At 36.7% G+C, this 23,424-nt stretch overlaps 2 protein-coding genes across 2 annotated transcripts; both read left to right on the top strand.

Moving 5' to 3' along the window:
- Window positions 1–5,649: 5,649 nt before the first annotated feature.
- Window positions 5,650–16,268, top strand: LOC116732627 (gastrula zinc finger protein XlCGF57.1-like; the record flags this gene model as incomplete). The annotated part of the gene is made up of 3 exons (XM_032582964.1): window positions 5,650–5,691; window positions 5,776–6,363; window positions 16,093–16,268. Coding segments are annotated over exons 1-3 (780 nt in total), but the record flags the coding sequence as incomplete, so codon positions are not given.
- On the top strand, window positions 6,381–7,558 carry LOC116732659 (gastrula zinc finger protein XlCGF49.1-like; the record flags this gene model as incomplete). The annotated part of the gene is made up of 1 exon (XM_032583011.1): window positions 6,381–7,558. A coding segment is annotated over one exon (501 nt), but the record flags the coding sequence as incomplete, so codon positions are not given.
- Window positions 16,269–23,424: the final 7,156 nt, after the last annotated feature.

The following is a 23,424-nucleotide window of genomic DNA, read 5'->3' as shown; positions in this document are numbered from 1 at the left end:
CTCGGTGATAATCTTCAGGACACTCATCATTTGCTCTGAATAAGTTTTAATCTCTTTATGTACATGCTGCTTAGATGTTTCTAACTGCTGCATTAGAGTCAGAACATTTCCTTCATATCTGGCTTTTAGTTCGTGGTAATTAATTGTTGCGAATTCCAGAACAGATTGCAGATGTTTTATTACCTCAGTTGATTGCCATTGGAGGAAAGAGATATCTTCTGCATTTCTCTGTTTGAGGTTGTCCTTCTCTGCTCTGAGTGCCTTGATGAGCTCAACAAGATCATGCTTGGTTTTTTCCAAATTAGCTTCTGTCATATGAGTCAAATCTGCTTCATACCTCGACTTTAGTTCTTCGTATGAACCATTAATCTGTTCCAGTTCTCTCAACAGGTATTTCTCGGATTCCTTGAAGCTGCTGATCTCCTTGGACATTTTCTCTATTAAATTTTGGCCCTGTCTGATCTTGTCTTCATTGACCACCTGCAGGTCAGCCTGACGTTTGATCTCACTAATGTCTGCTTCAGATTTGGACTGAAGCTCCTCGTATTTAGCCTTCATGTCGTCCAGCTCTTGTTGGAGTGCTCTGTTTTTATCTTTTAATTCCTCAATCCTTGACATGAACGCTCGCTCTGTGGCAATATGATCTATCTTCGCTAGGTCTAAGTCCTCTTGCAGCTGCTGTTTTGTGTCGCTGTCCACCTTAGAATCGATAATTGCTGGGCTGAGAGTCTCTGGATTGTTGCCCTTTTCAATTGCCTGTAGTTGTTCCTTCAACTCGATGTTCCTGCTGAGGAAAATCTCCTTAAGAGCTCTCTGCCTCTCTACCTCAGCTTTTGTTTCCTCCAGTTTTGTTTGGGTGTCGTCCAGCTTTTGGTTCTGGTCAAATAATTTTGCTTTCTCCATTTTTAAAAGAGAGGCAAGTCGTTGTATCTCTATGTGGAAATCAAAGGGAGGAGGTCTGTTCCCTACCCACCCATACTGACGTCCTTTGGCTAAATCACTGATGGAACAATTTTGGCTTTGATGTGCCATGTTTTGACAAAATAGTACTTGTTCAAATCAGTCTGCTAACAATCTCACTGTAAAAGCGCTTTGCGTGCGTCTGAACTCCTCAGTAGTGCAGCAAGCAATGACAAGAAGGTAGAAGTTTGTTACATAGATAGAGTGCTGATGACATCACAAGCATGACTCTAGTTGTGACATCACAGATTTTTCCTTCATCTTTGGAATGTGTTACCGTTGGTTACACTGTCTATGTTGTTATACAAGCAGTTTATGGAGAGACGTTTTTTTGGCAATATTTACATAAAATGTGTGAATTTAGATTTCCAGATTTGTTTCATTGTGTCCAATGAAACATAAAACCTTTCAAAAGTATTCACACACTCACACTTTTACAAACCTGAAAACTGCAAAGAAAAATGAAACTCTCCTTTAAATCTTTGTTTTAATATGTAGCGTCGCTGCTGGCTATCTGTTTGTATTGGGACTTTTTTGTCCTCCTCTGTGATTCTGTACATTCATTTTCGCGTTTAGATGTTTTCCTGTTGGCCTTTCTTTAAACCCCTCAAGAGGCTCGGCAGCACAAACACTCAGCGATGATGGAGATCAGCGGGAGCTTACATCCATCAATCAGTTGTTGGTCCATTAAGTCCCCACAGAAATATTATCTGTTTCTTTTTGTCTTTTTTTTTACTCTTGGTTTTGTGCTGCTTCTGTCTGCTGTCTCTCTTTGGATCCGTTTGGCCTGAGGTACCGGCTCTCCAGAACTAATCTAGACAAAAGTTTTCTCTTTTGTGATGTGATTAAAAAAAATGCCTCAAAGTCTTTTGTATTATTATTATTATTATTTGCTCTACAGAGCTAAAGCTGGTTGAATAATCTGTTGGTCTCCTTTCTTCCTTTTGTAGAGATATTTGATATTTGAGAGATAAGACACGCCGTGTCTTCCATTTTGCTGACCCCAGTAAAGGTTCCTCATTTCTGCCTGCTACTATGATTGAAGTCTGAGTTCTCCAGCAATCAGTGCAGAACGATTACCAATGAAACATGCAGCAGGAGATCTCTCACCTGTGTAACAACACCGGCTGTTTTACCTGGAGGTTGATACTGATGGAGCTGACAGTCTATGAAGCAACACTGACCTGAAACATAAAATATGCTGCTATAATTGGAACTCTATAATGTAATCTCAGTAAATATATTTTATACTATGTCTGTTTTTATAAACTATCGTATCCGTAATAAAAACAGATAGGTTGCTGAATCTAGCTGATGGGTCGGTCCCGAATGTTTGGGCTGTTAGAGTCGGTTCTTTGAATTGAACCACGGGAACCGGCTCCTAGAGCCGTTCTTCATTATGAGGGCCGGGGCTGCAAACACAGTTCCTACCCAACTCTTCAAACCGCACAGTGATCGATCTGCACAGGTGCTGTGAGGAACAAAAGACAATTTTAACTCTGTTTCTCGTCCAGTAGCATAAACACTGAAATTAAGAAACCACAATCCCTGAATTAGGAGGGAATGTGGGGCAAATGTGATGAAAGATTTGCATTATTACTAAACTTGTATCACTGCTGGATCAAAAAATTATGGAATATTATGTATTTATTCATATTTTAAAGGTATGTACTTTTAGGACTGCCATCTAGTAAAAGCTGCATGACCTGGCTACTGGTGTCTAAAACTCAGTCAGCATGTCTTCTCATCTTCTGAAACAACCAGGAGGGGTATTGTGAAGCACCGCCTCACAGGGCGGGTATCAAAAAGGCTAACATGAGGTGCAAGTTGGGCGGGTTAAAGTAAGAGAAACCAGATACTGCATTCAAAGCATGATGAAGACCAGCAAGCAAAACATTCACAGAGTGGATGTAGTAGAATATCAGAGTTCAGGAGATACAGGATAGAAGATTTGACTGAATCAAGACACTGTTCACAAGTTCAGACTGGGGAACTAACTGGCAAATTGCTGGCTAAGCAGAAAAATAGATTGTATTTACTTAAATTTATACAAACCAATTTTCTCAATTACTTCAACATATAAAAGACAAGTAAAATTACATTGTGTGATTTAAGTATTGCAATCCTAAAATATCTTGAACAATTTTGTTTTTAAATGTGTTTTTTTAAAATGCATTTAGTTGTGCATAAACTAAATAGTGTCCGTTCATACAGTTTAGGCTCCATGAAAAGGAGAAATTACCTTTTTTTCATTAGTGTCAGTATGATGTAATATTCTAATCATAAATGCTGTGTTTCCATTAAATGTGGAAAATCCTCATAATTAACAGAAATAAAAGGCTTGGAAACATCCGTGTGTTTGTGTAATTACTTTAATACTGTGTTTCACTCACTGAAATATATGAACCTTTTATTAATGTTGTAAAATATTTAATATAACTTTATGTTGAGAGGAGGCTCAAAGTGGAAAATTCAAGTGGGAACTAAAAATCGTTTACAGTTTCTTCAGTGCAGCCAAAGTGAAACACACAGAAAGCTACGGAGCTCACGAGGTAGCATTAGCTCCTCTTAGAAGGTAGTTTTGAAACAGGTTTGGTGTTTTCGGTAAATATTTCCGTGTTTTCAGTGAAAATGTCTTCAGTTCCGCCTCAGAGAGAGTTTATCAACGAGCAGGTAACTCCTGCTGGAGAAACATTCACAGGGTGGAAAGAAATCAACGTTAAGATGGAGGAAGAGATGGAGGATCAGCGCAGACTGATGGATTTTACCCGGATACCGAGGATCATCTTACACCGGATAGGTACGAAACACCTTCATGTTTTACTGATTAATCAGGTTTAAGAAAGACGAAGCTGAAGTTGGTTTCCAATTCAAGCTTCCGATTCGGGAAATGGCTAAAGGGCGATTCCACCTATTTTTTCCTTCCGCATGTTTAATCGACTCTAGTTTAAAAACTACAACACCCAGACTCTTCAAACCTGGACTGGAGTATTCTGCTCTAATAGCAGAATATTTAAACCCAGGGGCGATTCTAGGATCTGACCTTTAGGGGTCCTTAGCCCCCAGCAGTGCTAAGGACCAAGAGAAGTTATTTGTTGGTGCATTTTTCTAAACTTCACTGCTTATTTACATACATTCACATAAGAAATTCAATAGTTTTGTCCAACTAAAAACCGTTAACAACTACATACAGGTCTGGAAAAAATGAAGAGACCACTGCACTAAACCCCATTGAAAACCTCCTGGTTATTCCCCCAAATATTGATTTCTGAACTCTTCCTGAGTTAAAACATTTGTTTTGTTGTTTCTAAATGAATATGAACTAGTTCTCTTTGCTTTATTCAAGGTCTGAAAGCACTGCATTTTTAAATTATTTTGACCTTTTCTCATTTTCTGAAAATAAACACAAAGTTTTTGCTCGGAATTTCAGAGACATGTCAGTAGTTCAACAATCTTCATTTTATTTAAACATGTACCTATACAGTGAACCCTCGTTTTTCTCGGGGGTTGTGTTCCCAAAAGAACCCATGATAGGCGAAATCCGTGAAGCATTTACCTTTATTTTTTACAATTATTATAAAGCATAATTACCGTATTTTCCGCACTATAAGGCGCACCACATTATAAGGCGCACCTTCAATGAATGGCCTATTTTAAAACTTTTTTCATATATTAGTTGCACCGTGTTTAAGGCGCATAGGATAGACGCTACAGTAGAGGCTGGAGTTACGTTATGCATCCATTAGATGGAGCTGCGCTAAAGGGAATGTCATCAAAATAGTCAAATAGACTTAGACTGACTTTATTGTCATTTTGCATGCACAGGGTTTATACAGAACGACATTTCGTTGCATACGGCTCACGACAATGTTTTGAGGTTCCAATGTTGTGAGGTTACTCCAGAATAAGATAAAATACAGTATAAAATATGAATATAAATATGAATATAAAATATAAAGTGCAGGACTGACAGTAAAATGGAAGTTATTTAGCTCTGTACATGTGCAAGGTGTGAAGGGGAGACCAGATTTTGAGTGCAGTCCAGTTAAGAGTTCAGCAGTCTGATGGCAAGTGGGAAAAAGCTGTTTCGGAACCTGGTGGACCTGCACCGGATGTTGCGGAACCTCTTTCCAGAGCCAGAAAAAAATCCTGTTTTTATCCAACAAAATATTAATAGGAAAATTTCCTTGTTTGATTGACATTTAAAGGCTTTTGTTTTGTCTTTTTGTCCAGATCTCCCACAATGTTGTGTGTGTAAAGAGGAGGAGGTTCTCAATGAAACAGAACCACAGAGGAACCAACTCATCTCTCATGGCTCTGCAGAAACTGAGAGCCAGAATCAGGAAGGAATCAATTCTGAAGACCCGGGAAAAAAGAGAAAGGAAGAACAAAAACAAAAGGAGAAATATGAGAAAACCAAAGAGCAGAAAGGCAGAACTGACACTTCAAAACAAAAAAAGCACAAAAAAGCTCACGCAGGGCAAAAATTATATTCTTGTAAAATTTGTGATAAAACCTTTTCTCGAAACGATATCTTGCTAAGACACAGAAGAATTCACAGATATGAGCGGCCTTTTTCTTGTGGGACCTGTGGAAAGAGTTACAGTAACAGAGGGACTTTAACTCATCATATGAGAATTCACACAGGTGAGAAGCCTTTCTCTTGTGGGTCTTGTGGAAGAAGTTTCTCCCTAAAAACTAATTTAAATGTTCACATGAGAATTCACACAGGTGAGAAGCCTTTCTCATGTGGGACCTGTGGAAAGAGTTACAGTGAAAGAGGGCCTTTAACTCGGCACATTAGAATTCACACAGGTGAGAAGCCTTTCTCCTGTGGATCCTGTGGAAAGAGTTTCTCTCGAAAGGACGCTCTAAATGTCCACATGATAACTCACACAGATGAGAAGCCTTTCTCTTGTGGGACTTGTGGAAGAGGTTTCTCCCTAAAAACTCATTTACATGTTCACATGAGAATTCACGCAGGTGAGAATACTTTCTCTTGTGGGACTTGTGGAAAAGGTTTCTCTCGGAAAGGCCATGTAAATGCTCATATGAAACTTCACACAGGTGAGAAGCCCTTCTCATGTGAGACCTGTGGAAAGAGTTTCTCTCGAAAGGACGCTCTAAATGTCCACATGATAACTCACACAGATGAGAAGCCTTTCTCTTGTGGGTCTTGTGGAAGAAGTTTCTCTCAAAAAACTTATTTAAATGTTCACATGAGAATTCACACAGGTGAGAAGCCTTTCTCTTGTGGGATCTGTGGAAAACGTTACAGTAAAAAATGGACTTTAACTCATCACATGACAATTCACACAGGTGAGAAGCCTTTCGCTTGTGGGATCTGTGGAAAAAGTTACAGTGAAAAAGGGACTTTAACTCATCACATGAGAATTCACACAGGTGAGAAGCCTTTCTCTTGTGGGATCTGTGGAAAACGTTACAGTAAAAAATGGACTTTAACTCATCACATGAGAATTCACACAGGTGAGAAGCCTTTCTTCTGTGGATCCTGTGGAAAGAGTTTCTCTCGAAAGGACTTTCTAAATGTCCACATGATAACTCACACAGATGAGAAGCCTTTCTCTTGTGGGTCTTGTGGAAGAAGTTTCTCTCAAAAAACTCATTTAAATGTTCACATGAGAATTCACACAGGTGGGAAGCCTTTCTCTTGTGGGTCTTGTGGAAGAAGTTTCTCTCAAAAAGGTTCTTTAAATGTTCACATGAGAATTCACACGGGTGAGAGGCCTTTCTCTTGTGGGACTTGTGGAAAACGTTTCTCTCAAAAAGGTGATTTAAATGTTCACATGAGAATTCACACGGGTGAGAAGCCATTCTCATGTGGGAGCTGTGGAAAAAGTTACAGTAACAGAAGTAATTTATCTCGTCACATGAAGACTCACTCTGATGAGAAGCCATAGTTCTAAAACAGATCCGATCCAATTTGGCATCTAATCTTATGGAAAATCTGGTCAGATGATGTAAACAGCAAGTTGAACATATTAAAGTCAACAGGTTCTTGCAGGCTGCTAGTGATTCACTGTGATTGTGTCTTTCACTGTCTGACCAAGATAAACCTGAGGTCTACTTTTGCCTAGCAGCTTGTTTTCCTTAATCCAGTTTTTTGTTTTAATTCTCAGTCGTATTTGTACTTAAGATCCCCATCAGTATCCCATTAGATACTGAAGTTAAAGAGGGGAACACATTCAGACAGGATTAATTTCTGTGCATTTCAGTTTTCATGGAGTTCTGTACCATGTAGAATAATTGAGTTTAGCTTTTATTTGAAGTTTCTGTGTATGACTGGATGTAAAATACTTTAGAAATGAAAGCAGTGAAATGTTCTTGTTTTTCCATAAATAAAACTCTGATGTTTGTTTGAAAAAAAATCTCTAAAATAATTTTGATCTGGTCAGATTTTGATTTAGAGCTAATCCACAGAGAGGTTTTTATGTTCCCAAATGTTTGTCATTGTTACACTTTGCTATGAGAAGCAAAGTATATTATTAAAAAGGTTTGTTAAAATATACACTAGTATTTTGAGCAGAATATGCTTTTTAATAACTGTTGATGTGAATAAATATTGATGGATTATTCAGTGATTGTCATCGTCATTAACTGTTGCCATATTTTTAAATGTCAGCTTTAAGTAAAGCATCTAAAGATCCTTGCAATAACAGTAAAACATGAGTTTTTACACAAATTGAATTTTTTTCATTTCCTCAATATCAGAATTCAAGACATATTTTAAAAAATGTCACATTCATTACATTTTACCACATTAAAAGTATTTTTCGTCAATTAGTCTGATTTAATATTCTAATCTCAAATGTAATGTTTTCACTAGTTATTAATTAATTCTGCATTGTCAGAAACTACATCTTTATGGACGTTTCATGCACCTTTCAGTTACTGTATCCAGAGATAACATTGCAGACGATCTACAATACTGTAATGTGACACAAAAACAAGTCAGAAATCTCTTTTGCATTTGAAGGATATTTTTTTTAAATCCATCAAAAATCCATAAATTAATCAACTCGCCCAATGCCTTCTGTTGTTAAGAGCTTTGGATTAATGATCCTTTTCAGTTTTGTTGTCATTCAAATTGTTGATTTTATGGCTTTAATTAAAGTGATCGGGAACCGTGATACGTATTCGAAAACCGTTTGAAGCGTATGAGAGGGCTATTTGTCGCCCGCGATTCGTATCTCTACCTCACTCTCAGTAATAACAGTGATGAGACATAGATGGTGTGCGCCGAGCTCTGAAATTTTTCAGAAATACATGGAAGTGAATCTGGGAGAGCGTCAGTTACCCTGCCGCATGATTTCGCTCTGAAGCACCTTGACAGAAAACCGTAAGCCCTAGAGAAATTTTGAAAACATTTTACCGGAGCAGGCATGCGTATCGATGTCATGACCGAGTTTGACACCAATCGGGCGATATTTGTGGGCGTGACGGCGATTTCTAAATTGTTTTGGGGTCAAAAGTCCACTTCATTTCTCACTCTAATGGGGCAGCAGTTGGTTTCAGTTATGCTCTGTGTTTCTGCAGTTGGAAATTTTGCTCGTTTTTAGCTTTTTACGTCGCCATCGTAACTCCGATTCTCAATAACAGTAATAGCTAAATGCCGGGATTGAGCCGCACGTTTTGATACCACTTAGACTGTTTTACAAGCTAAAACGATCACAACAATTCTCTGCGTTCCTCTATAATATATGTAGCCATTTACTGTTTAACTTCAAAACTGATACACAAAATACAAAACTATAATATTAGACTCTGTTTCACAAGCTGAAACGATCACACACAAGAAATTAAAATACCTTCTAATATGGTTCTTTTGTAAGATTAAAAATATCTTTTGATAACTGACTCCAAGCTCACATTTTTAAATTATTCTTTTTTTCATTAGTGTCAGTATGATGTATTATTCTAATCATAAATGCTGTGTTTCCATTAAATGTGGAAAATCCTCATAATTAACAGAAATAAAAGGCTTGGAAACATCCCTGTGTTTGTGTAATTACTTTAATACTGTGTTTCACTCACTGAAATATATGAACCTTTTATTAATGTTGTAAGATATTTAATATAACTTTATGTTGAGAGGAGGCTCAAGCAGTCCCGCCCCCTGCAGTCCACGGGGATAGCAGGTGGAAGGAGTAGCTCGGCGGTTGGCATAAACTGGTTTGTGACTGGATTAGGATGACAACTAAGGCAGATGGAGGTGGTGAGGATGATGATATGGATTTTGACAACTGGACTCCGGTAGGAAGAGGAAGAGGTAGAGGTAAAGAGAAAGTTTTGAAAGATAGAGTAATTGGTAGCCAGAATAGTAAGCGAACTTTGGAAGAGTGCAGCTCAGATGAGGAAAATAGAGCGGTCAGGAAGAAAGTAACAAACGAAGAATTTAATGTAATTCTTAAATTTAGGAAGGAAGATATGCATATTAACTTAAGTCCGATACAAGTTTCAAGAGAAATAAAAAAGAAACTAGGAGAGGTAGAGTTTGTTAAACATTACGAGATGGAAACATGTTGATAAAATGCAAATCTGAAGACCAAAAGAATAAATGCTTGCAGATTGACAACATTTGCAAAAAAGTAGTTGGTGAGAAATTAATTGTTGGAGAAAATAGAGTATCACGTGGTGTTATCACTGGCATACCGCTGGAGGAGGATTTAGAAAGACTCAAAAAGAATATACAGGGGGGAGAAGTTCGGAGATTGAAAAGATTGTTGAAGCATGTGAATGGAGAAAAAATGGAGAGCCTATCGATTCTTTTGGAGTTCCAAGGAGAAGTCCTTCCTGATAAGGTTAAAATAGGATTCATGAGTTTTCCTGTGAGACCATATGTCCCTCCCCCTTTGCGCTGTTTTAAATGCCAAAGGTATGGTCATATTGCAGCAGTGTGTAAAGGGAAGCAAAGATGTGCCAAAGGTGGAGGAGATCATCGATATGATGAATGTGGAGTGGATGTACAAATGAAATGTTGTAACTGTGGTGGTCAGCATAATGTAGCCTATGGAGGTTGTGAGGCAAGGAAAAAGGCAGCAGAAATTCAACAGCTGAGAACAATTAAAAACATCATCACTTATGCAGAGGCAGCGAAAAGTATTCAAGAGAAAAGAGCGGTTCAGAAAAATCAACAAGTAATGTCTAGCATGAGGGTTGAGCCCAGTCAGATTTCACAATCTGGAATGGAAATCACAATGGATAAATTAATATTATTCATGGCATATGTAATCAACTGTACTGATCAAGTAAAACAGAAAACAGAAAAAATTAAAATTATAGTGAAAGGTGCAGAAAATTTTTAGCCGCGAAGGATTTATCTTGGGAACTAATAAATAAAAGGCTTGAAATGGATGGAAAACAAGGTGGAGGAAGATTGTAATGATTATCTTACAATGGAATGCAAGAAGTCTAATAGCAAATGGTCAAGAATTTAAAGGTTATATAAACTGTTTGGAAATTAAACCAGATATTATTTGTGTTCAGGAAACATGGCTTAAACCAGAGCTAGACTTTGTGATAGCAGGATATGATGGCATTAGAAGGGACAGGGAGCAAGAAAGTGGAGGAGGTTGTGTAATATTTGTTAAGCAAGGGATTCAGTATAGGTTTGTAGATAAAGGATCATCTTTAGAATGGATATCTGTGGAAATCTGGATTAATAAAGAAAATATTAGGATATTAAATTTTATAATCCATGTAAAAAACTGAATTTAGATCAAATGGAGGATATGTTTAAAAATCTAGGTAGAAATCCAGTTCTTAAGAATGAAGATGAAATGGCTCTAAATGAGGAGGAGAAGGCAAATATGATGGCTAGGAAATTTGTTGAAATTCATAGTAGCAATAATTTAAATACAGAAGAAATAAGGAAAAGAGTTTCTATTATTAGGGAAAATATTAACCTGTTAGAAGTAGATACAGAATATAATGATCTATTGAATAATTCCTTTTCATTATTTGAATTAAACAACGCTTTAAGGAAAACAAAAAATTCTTCTCCAGGAAAAGACAATATTTCTTATATTATGATTAAAAAACTTAGTATTTCATCTAAAAAGATATTATTAGATTTCTTTAATAAGATATGGGAAGGGGGTTATTTACCTGTGGCATGGAAGGAAGCAATTATAGTTCCAATCTTAAAGCCAGGGAAAGAGAAGTCAAATCCTACAAGTTATAGGCCTATTGCGTTAACTTCACATATATGCAAAATAATGGAAAGAATGATAAATGAAAGACTGAGTTATTTTGTGGAGAAGAAGGGGTATTTGTCAAAATTTCAAAGTGGATTTAGGAAAGGTAGAAGTACTATGGACCCTATTTTGTGTTTAGAACATGAAATCAGAAAAGGGCAAGTTAACAAGGAGAGTGTGGTGGCGGTTTTCTTTGACATAGAGAAAGCCTATGATATGATGTGGAAAGAAGGGTTTTTAATTAAATTAAGGAAAATGGGGGTTAGAGGGTCAATGTTTAATTGGATAAAAGATTTTTTACATAATAGATCTATACAAGTAAGAATAGGTCAACAGTTGTCAGAAAAATATTTTGTTGAAAATGGAACTCCTCAAGGAAGTTTTGTGAGTCCTTTGTTTTTCTCTATTATGATTAATGATATGTTTGACAATTTGGAGAGTGGCATGGGTTGTTCATTATTTGCTGATGATGGAGCAATTTGGAAGAGAGGTAAGAACTTGAAATTTATAGTTAAGAAATTACAAGAAGCAATATAGAGTATAGAAGAGTGGTCATATAATTGGGGTTTTAAAATTTCAATAGATAAAACAAAGACCTTATTTTTCACTAGAAAGAAAATATCTAATGATCTAAAATTGTATTTGTATAAACATGATTTAGAAAGAGTAAATGAGTTTAAATTTTTGGGTTTGTGGATGGATGAAAAACTTACTTGGAGTAGACATATTCAAAAAGTAGTGGATAAATGTAAGAGAGTTTTAAATATTATGAGTTGTTTGGTGGGAAGAGAGTGGGGTGCTGAGAGGAAAGCATTGAAAACAATATATACGGGTTTAATAAGATCTGTATTAGATTATGGTAGCCTGGCCTTTGGATCAGCATCAGAAACACTTCTTAAAAAATTAGACATTATTCAGTATCAAGCCTTGAGGTTGTGTACAGGAGCCATCAGAACAACTCCGATCTCAGCTTTGTTAGTTGAAGTGGGGGAAATACCACTTTACCTCAGAAGATTACAGTTAAGATTATCTTACTGGAGTTATTTAAAGGGTCAGTATGAAAACCATCCATGTCAAGAAATTTTAAAACCTAGCTGGGAAAAGGGGAAAAAGACTTTAAAATCCTTTGGTTGGGAGATAGAGAGTGACGTGAAAGATTTTGATTTGTCATCTATAAAAATGAGTGAAACAGTTCCATTATCACCGGTCCATCCATCTCTGTTTCATGAAATCATTGTGGATTTATCTTTGTTGGAGATGAGGAAAAAAGGAAATATTTCAGAATCATACTCAGTGCAATCATATATAGAAAATAAATACTTTGATTATGTTCAAGTGTATACAGATGCGTCTAAAAGTTTAAGTAGCAACAATGGGGTGTCGTTTATCGTTCCAGGATTTAATATTAAAAAGTATAAGAGGATTTCTGATGGCGTTTCAGTGTTTAGAGGGGAGATGATGGGAATAATTCTGGCATTAGGATGGATTGAAGAGGTTCGTCCTCTGAGAAGTTTCATTTGTTCTGATTCAAGTTCATCGTTATATTCAATTAAACATAATCAGTCTAATAGTAGGCCAGACCTTTTATTTGAGATTCAGTTAATACTTTATAGAATTCAGGCCATGGGATTAATTGTCATTTTTACATGGATTCCATCGCATATAGGAATAAAAGGAAATGAGTTGGCGGACAAATATGCAAAACAAGCTTCAAAAAACAGTTGCATTGAGATACTGATTCCTTTTAGTAAAGAGGAAATAAAATCTATTATAAAACAAAAGGTTAAGGGAAGATGGCAGAAGCAGTGGGAAGAAGAAAGAACTGGTAGATGGCTTTATTGTATTCAAAGGACAGTTGGTGCAATGAGGGCAACAGGAAGAAGTAGAAAAGAAGAAAACATTATATCCAGATTACGGTTTGGTCATACAGGTTTAAACAGTACACTATTTAAAATGGGGAAACATCCATCAGGTAATTGTGATCTTTGTTTTCAAGAAGAGACAGTAGAACATGTTTTATTGTTATGTCCAAAGTACTCCGAGGAGAGAAGGAAATTAGAATATAGGCTTCTAAAGAATAAGTTACAGTTTAAAATACCAGATATTTTGGGATATTCCTCTTCCTCTGAATATTTATGTTATTTCATAAAATTTCTTAAGAAAACTAAACTGATAGCAAGGATTTAGTGTTTTTTTTTTTGTTTGTTTTTTAAGTTGCGTTCTGATCCACACTCCATACCAGTAGGTGGCGGTAATGCACACCATTAAGTTGCTTGCCAACCGTCATTAAAAACAAAAAGAAGAAGAAGAAGAAGAGGCTCAAAGCGGAAAATTCAAGTGGGAACTAAAAATCGTTTACAGTTTCTTCAGTGCAGCCAAAGTGAAACACACAGAAAGCTACGGAGCTCACGAGGTAGCATTAGCTCATCTTACAAGGTAGCTTGGAAACAGGTTTGGTGTTTTCGGTAAATATTTCCGTGTTTTCAGTGAAAATGTCTTCAGTTCCGCCTCAGAGAGAGTTTATCAACGAGCAGGTAACTCCTGCTGGAGAAACATTCACAGAGTGGAAAGAAATCAACGTTAAGATGGAGGAAGAGATGGAGGATCAGCGCAGACTGATGGATTTTACCCGGATACCGAGGATCATCTTACACCGGATAGGTACGAAACACCTTCATGTTTTACTGATTAATCAGGTTTAAGAAAGACGAAGCTGAAGTTGGTTTCCAATTCAAGCTTCCGATTCGGGAAATGGCTAAAGGGCGATTCCACCTATTTTTTCCTTCCGCATGTTTAATCGACTCTAGTTTAAAAACTACAACACCCAGACTCTTCAAACCTGGACTGGAGTATTCTGCTCTAATAGCAGAATATTTAAACCCAGGGGCGATTCTAGGATCTGACCTTTAGGGGTCCTTAGCCCCCAGCAGTGCTAAGGACCAAGAGAAGTTATTTGTTGGTGCATTTTTCTAAACTTCACTGCTTATTTACATACATTCACATAAGAAATTCAATAGTTTTGTCCAACTAAAACCGTTAACAACTACATACAGGTCTGGAAAAAATGAAGAGACCACTGCACTAAACCCCATTGAAAACCTCCTGGTTATTCCCCCAAATATTGATTTCTGAACTCTTCCTGAGTTAAAACATTTGTTTTGTTGTCTCTAAATGAATATGAACTAGTTCTCTTTGCATTATTCAAGGTCTGAAAGCACTGCATTTTTAAATTATTTTGACCTTTTCTCATTTTCTGAAAATAAACACAAAGTTTTTGCTTGGAATTTCAGAGACATGTCAGTAGTTCAACAATCTTCATTTTATTTAAACATGTACCTATACAGTGAACCCTCGTTTTTCTCGGGGGTTGTGTTCCCAAAAGAACCCATGATCGGCGAAATCCGTGAAGCATTTACCTTTATTTTTTACAATTATTATAAAGCATAATTACCATATTTTCCGCACTATAGGGCGCACCACATTATAAGGCGCACCTTCAATGAATGGCCTATTTTAAAACTTTTTTCATATATAAGTTGCACCGTGTTTAAGGCGCATAGGATAGACGCTACAGTAGAGGCTGGAGTTACGTTATGCATCCATTAGATGGAGCTGCGCTAAAGGGAATGTCAACAAAATAGTCAAATAGACTTAGACTGACTTTATTGTCATTTTGCATGCACAGGGTGTATACAGAATGAAATTTCGTTGCATACGGCTCAGGACAATGTTTTGAGGTTCCAATGTTGTGAGGTTACTCCAGAATAAAATAATATACAGTATAAAATATGAATATAAAATATAAAGTGCAGGACTGACAGTAAAATGGAAGTTATTTAGCTCTGTACATGTGCAAGGTATGAAGTGGAGACCAGATTTTGAGTGCAGTCCAGTTAAGAGCTCAGCAGTCTGATGACAAGTGGGAAAAAGCTGTTTCGGAACCTGGTGGATCTGCACCGGATGCTGCGGAACCTCTTTCCAGAGCCAGAAAAAAATCCTGTTTTTATCCAACAAAATATTAATAGGAAGACTTCCTTGTTTGATTGACATTTAAAGGCTTTTGTTTTGTCTTTTTCTCCAGATCTCACACAATGTTGCGTGTGTAAAGAGGAGGAGGTTCTCAATGAAACAGAACCACAGAGGAACCAACTCATCTCTCATGGCTCTACAGAAACTGAGAACCAGAATCAGGAAGGAATCAATTCTGAAGACCCGGGAAAAAAGAGAAAGGAAGAACAAAAACAAAAGGAGAAATATGAGACAACGAAAGAGCAGAAAGGCAGAACTGACACTTCAAAACAAAAAAAGCACAAGAAAGCTCACGCAGGGCAAAAATTATATTCTTGTAAAATTTGTTATAAAACCTTTTCTCAAAAAGATATCTTGCTGAGACACATAAGAATTCACAAAGATGAGCGGCCTTTTTCTTGTGGGACTTGTGGAAAGAGTTTCTCTCGGAAAGGCCATCTAAATGCTCATATGAAAGTTCACACAGGTGAGAAGCCTTTCTCATGTGGGACCTGTGGAAAGAGTTACAGTGAAAGAGGGACTTTAACTTGGCACATGAGAATTCACACAGGTGAGAAGCCTTTCTCCTGTGGATCCTGTGGAAAGAGTTTCTCTCGAAAGAATACTCTAAATGTCCATATGGTAACTCACACAGATGAGAAGCCTTTCTCTTGTGGGACTTGTGGAAGACGTTTCTCCCTAAAATCTAATTTAAATGTTCACATGAGAATTCACACAGGTGAGAAGCCTTTTCCTTGTGGGATCTGTGGAAAGAGTTACAGTGAAAGAGGGACTTTATCTCGTCACATGAAAATTCACACAGGTGAGAAGCCTTTCTCTTGTGGGTCGTGTGGAAAACGTTTCTCTCAACAAGGTGTTTTAAATGTTCACATGAGAATTCACACAGGTGAGAAGCCTTTCTCTTGTGGATCCTGTGGAAAGAGTTTCTCTCGAAAGGACGCTCTAAATGTCCACATGATAACTCACACAGATGAGAAGCTTTTCTCTTGTGGGTCTTGTGGAAGAGGTTTCTCCCTAAAAACTCATTTAAATGTTCACATGAGAATTCACACAGGTGAAAAGCCTTTCGCTTGTGGGTCTTGTGGAAGAGGTTTCTCTCGCAAACATTATTTAAATGTTCATATGAAAATTCACACAGGTGAGAGGCCTTTCTCTTGTGGGTCTTGTGGAAGAGGTTTCTCCCTAAAAACTCTTTTAAATGCTCATATGAAAGTTCACACAGGTGAGAAGCCCTTCTCATGTGGGATCTGTGGAAAGAGTTACAGTGAAAAGGGGACTTTAACTCATCACATGAGAATTCACACAGGTGAGAAGCCTTTCGCTTGTGGGATCTGTGGAAAGAGTTACAGAGAAAAACATACTTTAACTCATCACATGAGAATTCACACAGGTGAGAAGCCTTTCACTTGTGGGACTTGTGGAAAACGTTTCGCTCAAAAAGGTGTTTTAAATGTTCACATGAGAATTCACACGGGTGAGAAGCCTTTCTCTTGTGGGTCGTGTGGAAAACGTTTCTCTCAAAAAGGTGATTTAAATGTTCACATGAGAATTCACACGGGTGAGAAGCCATTCTCATGTGGGAGCTGTGGAAAAAGTTACAGTAACACAAGTAATTTATCTCGTCACATGAAGACTCACTCTGATGAGAATCCATAGGTCCAAAACAGATCCGATCCAATTTGGCATCTAATCTTATGGAAAATCTGGTCAGATGATGTAAACAGCAAGTTGAACATATTAAAGTCAACAGATTCTTGCAGGCTGCTAGTGATTCACTGTGATTGTGTCTTTCACTGTCTGACCAAGATAAACCTGAGGTCTACTTTTGCCTAGCAGCTTGTTTTCCTTAATCCAGTTTTTTGTTTTAATTCTCAATCGTATTTGTACTTAAGATCCCCATCAGTATCCCATTAGATACTGAAGTTAAAGAGGGGAACACATTCAGACAGGATTAATTTCTGTGCATTTCAGTTTTCATGGAGTTCTGTACCATGTAGAATAATTGAGTTTAGCTTTTATTTGAAGTTTCTGTGTATGACTGGATGTAAAATACTTTAGAAATGAAAGCAGTGAAATGTTCTTGTTTTTTCCATAAATAAAACTGATGTTTGAAAAAAATCTCTAAAATAATTTTGATCTGGTCAGATTTTGATTTAGAGCTAACCACAGAGAGGTTTTTATGTTCCCAAATTTTTGTCATTGTTACACTTTGCTATGAGAAGCAAAGTATATTATTAAAAAGGTATGTTAAAATATACACTAGTATTTTGAGCAGAATATGCTTTTTAATAACTGTTGACGTGAATAAATATTGATGGATTATTCAGTGATTGTCATCGTCATTAACTGTTGCCATATTTTTAAATGTCAGCTTTAAGTAAAGCATCTAAAGATCCTTGCAATAACAGTAAAACATGAGTTTTTACACAAATTGAATTTTTTTCATTTCCTCAATATCAGAATTCAAGACGGTTTTCAAAAAATGTCATATTCATTAAATTTTACAAAATTAAAAGTATTTTTTCATCAATTAGACTGATTTAATATTCTAATCTAAAATGTAATGTTTTCATTAGTTATTAATTAATTCTGCATTGTCAGAAACTACATCTTTATGGACGTTTCATGCACCTTTCAGTTACTGTATCCAGAGATAACATTGCAGACGATCTACAATACTGTAATGTGACACAAAAACAAGTCAGAAATATCTTTTGCATTTGAAGGATATTTTTTTAAAAACCCATCAAAAATCCATAAATTAATCAACTCGCCCAATGCTTTCTGTTGTTAAGAGCTTTGGATTAATGATCCTTTTCAGTTTTGTTGTCAATCAAATTGTTGATTTTATGGCTGTAATTAAAGTGATCTCTCTTATAAAAATATCAGACATAAAAACAGGCCAAGAATTTTTCAAAATAACCAGAAGACTTTTATTGTTTTGATGGCTTTAGTTAAAGTGATCTGTCTTGTTCTCACATCTTGTCTCTTCAGTGACCTTTCATGTTTTCACTACTTTTTTGGCAACATGAACCTTTTTTTCACAACACAGTCAGTTATTCTCCATCTTTACAAGTCAAAACAACGAATCTCTGCGCTCCTCTATAAAATATGTATTTATTTACTGTTAACTTCAAGACTGAATCACAAAATACAAAACTAGAAAATTCCTGAAGAAATTCAACCGGGGCCTGCCAAAATGTGCCCGTCGGTTTGTACCCAGCGTTCTGATGCTAAAAATTAGCATCAATGCTAAAGAAACCTGCAATGTAATCAATAGCATGTGGAGAGTAACAAGCATGTTGATTAACATGGTCTTGCACCATTCAGTATGTTAATATTAATGTATAAGCTAAAATGAGTATGTAAGCTTTTTTTGAAAGGGCTACACAAATGTAATGAGTAAGCTTAATTTTAAATCAGTTATAAAACACCCAAAACACAAGTAGTTCTAAAGGCCAGCTCAGTCCTCCTCTGTAGTAACTGACAGTTCCACCATGTTTGTAGTTCTGACATTCAGCTCAGACCTCTTTTGTAGGCACTGAGTGTCCGCCATGTTGTAGTCCTAACCTTCAGTCATTGTAGTTCTAAAGAGCAACTAAGCTGTTGTGTGAGTGTGAGACAGAAAGGTGGAAAAGAATTCAATCTTTGTGAGACACCTAGTCAGTTTTTATTTAAAAAAGCAGTCCGAACAACTCCTTCCCGTTCGGGAACCGTGTTACAGATTCGAAAACCGTTTGAAGAGTATGAGAGGGCTATTTGTCGCCCGCGATTCATATCTCTACCTCACTCTCAGTAATAACGGTGATGAGACATAGATGGTGTGCGCCGAGTTCTGAAATTTTTCAGAAATACATGGAAATGAATCTGGGAGAGCGTCAGTTACCCTGCCGCATGATTTCGCCCTGAAGCACCTTGACAGAAAACCGTAAGCCCTAGAGAAATTTTGAAAACATTTTACTGGAGCAGGCATGCGTATCGATGTCATGACCGAGTTTGACACCAATCGGGCGATATTTGTGGGCGTGACGGCGATTTCTAAATTGTTTTGGGGTCAAAAGTCCACTTCATTTCTCACTCTAATGGGGCGGCAGTTGGTTTCAGTTATGCTCTGTGTTTCTGCAGTTGGAAATTTTGCTCGTTTTTAGCTTTTTACGTCGCCATCGTAACTCCGATTCCCAATAACAGTAATAGCTAAATGCCGGGATTGAGCCGCACGTTTTGATACCACTTAGACTGTTTTACAAGCTAAAACGATCACAACAATTCTCTGCGTTCCTCTATAATATATGTAGCCATTTACTGTTTAACTTCAAAACTGAATCACAAAACTATAATATTAGACTCTGTTTCACAAGCTGAAACGATCACACACAAGAAATTAAAATACCTTCTAATATGGTTCTTTTGTAAGATTAAAAATATCTTTTGATAACTGACTCCAAGCTCACATTTTTAAATAATTCTTTTTTTCATTAGTGTCAGTATGATGTATTATTCTAATCATAAATGCTGTGTTTCCATTAAATGTGGAAAATCCTCATAATTAACAGAAATAAAAGGCTTGGAAACATCCGTGTGTTTGTGTAATTACTTTAATACTGTGTTTCACTCACTGAAATATATAAACCTTTTATTAATGTTGTAAGATATTTAATATAACTTTATGTTGAGAGGAGGCTCAAAGTGGAAAATTCAAAGGGGAACTAAAAATCGTTTACAGTTTCTTCAGTGCAGCCAAAGTGAAACACACGGAAAGCTACGGAGCTCACGAGGTAGCATTAGCTCATCTTACAAGGTAGCTTGGAAACAGGTTTGGTGTTTTCGGTAAATATTTCCGTGTTTTCAGTGAAAATGTCTTCAGTTCCGCCTCAGAGAGAGTTTATCAACGAGCAGGTAACTCCTGCTGGAGAAACATTCACAGAGTGGAAAGAAATCAACGTTAAGATGGAGGAAGAGATGGAGGATCAGCGCAGACTGATGGATTTTACCCGGATACCGAGGATCATCTTACACCGGATAGGTACGAAACACCTTCATGTTTTACTGATTAATCAGGTTTAAGAAAGACGAAGCTGAAGTTGGTTTCCAATTCAAGCTTCCGATTCGGGAAATGGCTAAAGGGCGATTCCACCTATTTTTTCCTTCCGCATGTTTAATCGACTCTAGTTTAAAAACTACAACACCCAGACTCTTCAAACCTGGACTGGAGTATTCTGCTCTAATAGCAGAATATTTAAACCCAGGGGCGATTCTAGGATCTGACCTTTAGGGGTCCTTAGCCCCCAGCAGTGCTAAGGACCAAGAGAAGTTATTTGTTGGTGCATTTTTCTAAACTTCACTGCTTATTTACATACATTCACATAAGAAATTCAATAGTTTTGTCCAACTAAAACCGTTAACAACTACATACAGGTCTGGAAAAAATGAAGAGACCACTGCACTAAACCCCATTGAAAACCTCCTGGTTATTCCCCCAAATATTGATTTCTGAACTCTTCCTGAGTTAAAACATTTGTTTTGTTGTCTCTAAATGAATATGAACTAGTTCTCTTTGCATTATTCAAGGTCTGAAAGCACTGCATTTTTAAATTATTTTGACCTTTTCTCATTTTCTGAAAATAAACACAAAGTTTTTGCTTGGAATTTCAGAGACATGTCAGTAGTTCAACAATCTTCATTTTATTTAAACATGTACCTATACAGTGAACCCTCGTTTTTCTCGGGGGTTGTGTTCCCAAAAGAACCCATGATCGGCGAAATCCGTGAAGCATTTACCTTTATTTTTTACAATTATTATAAAGCATAATTACCATATTTTCCGCACTATAGGGCGCACCACATTATAAGGCGCACCTTCAATGAATGGCCTATTTTAAAACTTTTTTCATATATAAGTTGCACCGTATTTAAGGCGCATAGGATAGACGCTACAGTAGAGGCTGGAGTTACGTTATGCATCCATTAGATGGAGCTGCGCTAAAGGGAATGTCATCAAAATAGTCAAATAGGTCAGTCAAACTTTATTAATAGATTACTGTTGTGGAAAAAATACTATTTCCAAGCACTGTTCAGGTGAAATCACTCAGTCAGGTTTATTCATATGTTGTGCACAATACAGAGAGCTTGTAGGACAGTCAGTAATGAAGCAGGTCTGGATGAAAAGCTCTGTCAGGCAGAGAAACACATGAGTTTTATACCAAGGATAAAGATCAACACACAATTCCCTCCTCATTCATAAGACATAACACAACACTATCCTGGAAGATGTAACAAAAACAACAAAACACATATACACAAGATACGAAAAACCTACCGGCATTCACCTGTTCAACCCTATAACAATATGACTGTGTTTGGTAGGAAAAGTTATCTTGCAGCCCCTCCTTGCCAGGGAGGCGGTCCTCTATATGTTCTGTCCAGGAAAAGTGTGGAGGTATCATACCAATGATTGAAGACATAAAAACCCAAGAAACAATAATAAAGAAAAAGAAAATGTAACACAAAAGCTAATTAAGGAGGAAAAAAAATTAACAATAAAAAAAAAAACATTTAAAAGGAAAAACAAACAAAAATCAACGTCAAAACAAAAACCCAAGCTTAATAGAAAACTTATATCTAATCAAATATATCAGTCTAAACCACATCACAACAACAATCCATAATCATGAAATACCTTACTCCAACTAAACTTAAAAAGAGAAAAAAAACTAAAATGGAAAAAAAGATTCATTTCCAGATCAAATGAAAAATAAAATCAAAATATAAAATGCATATTTAGAACATGCAGAAAGGATAGGCATTTGTTTTTGTGAAACAGACATTTCAGTGAATTGCAAAGCAGTATAGGAAAGCTAGGATACTAGCCTGAAAATATCAATGATTAACACTACTTAAAGACAAAAAACAAACAAAAAAACCCCAAACAAACGTTACACTGAAGGAAATCTTACACCGAATACAGTTTACTGGAGAGACTGGTTAAACATCACTGTGTCTGAAAACTATTTAAACAATCTGCACAAATGATAAATATTAAATACTCACTGGTTGGCTGTAAGGGCCAGCAGGTTCTTCTCTGCTAGCCCTAAAAAAATAAAAATAGTAAAAGTCTCAATTATGTTTAATTTTAGCTATAATTTAACTTTTATTCTACAAATTAGTTGCTTATTGGTGTCATTGAGGTTTAATTTCCTACTTTAAAAAGTGCCTTAAACGCATCTCATATCATTCTAAGTATTTAAAATACTTGGAATGATCAACTTTGACCTGGACTGTTTACTATTCATCATATAATATCTAAATTACAGTTTGTGATCCGTGACAGTCTTATCTTATAAAAAATGTCTATACTCCAGCTTTTAGTTTATGTATTCATCTTCAGTGAGTTTAATAGATGAACTCTCACCTTGTCCCATACCTGTCAAGCTGTAGGTTTGAGAATATGGGAAATGTCGCCTGGATTTGGGGGAGAGGAGGCAAACGAAGGAACATAAGATGGGGGTGGAGGGGAGGAAATGGACCAGGAGACAGACGAAGTCCAGGGGGGAGGGCCCATTGCATTAAATAAATGACTTAAATAATTTATATCATTGTCCATTTTCACCTTTCATATTTAATCTTCCAAAGTGTCCAACATTCATGTCAAATATTTCGATAGGATCATTTTGCCATTATTTTCTGCATGTTAACAACAATCACCCCACTGTTACCAATTCTGCTGCGAATCGCAGGAAAGTAAAGGCTGAGATTTAGTCGTGCTTTTGAAAGTGTGTGTTGAGTGTGTGAGTGGAGCAATGTCTGACAATATCAGTGGGTCAAGATTTGAAAGCACTTTAGGGCTTTGCTTTAGAGATTTTATGTCATTCTTTAATGTGATATATATCCTGAAGCTACATAGAGGAAGAAAACTTTTTGTAATATTTGAATGGAAGCCACTAGATTAAGCCACTAAGTTAAGCTATCACCATCTTGTTTGGTCACCTGGAGGTCCATAATATCATATTTTGACTCACATCTAGTTTCCATTCTGGTCAGAAGAACCTCATTGGTTGAGTTAATGTTCATTCTTGTAAGATTGCGATTTTAGAATAACCCTCCAAAAATCCTGTTTTTATCCAACAAAATATTAAAATGAAGACTTCCTTGTTTGATTGACATTTAAAGGCTTTTGTTTTGTCTTTTTGTCCAGATCTCCCACAATGTTGCGTGTGTAAAG

Source organism: Xiphophorus hellerii, chromosome 14 (assembly GCF_003331165.1).
Source record: "Xiphophorus hellerii strain 12219 chromosome 14, Xiphophorus_hellerii-4.1, whole genome shotgun sequence".
In the NCBI taxonomy this organism is placed as follows: Eukaryota; Metazoa; Chordata; class Actinopteri; order Cyprinodontiformes; family Poeciliidae; genus Xiphophorus; species Xiphophorus hellerii.
This window is presented reverse-complemented; position numbering and strand designations above follow the sequence as displayed.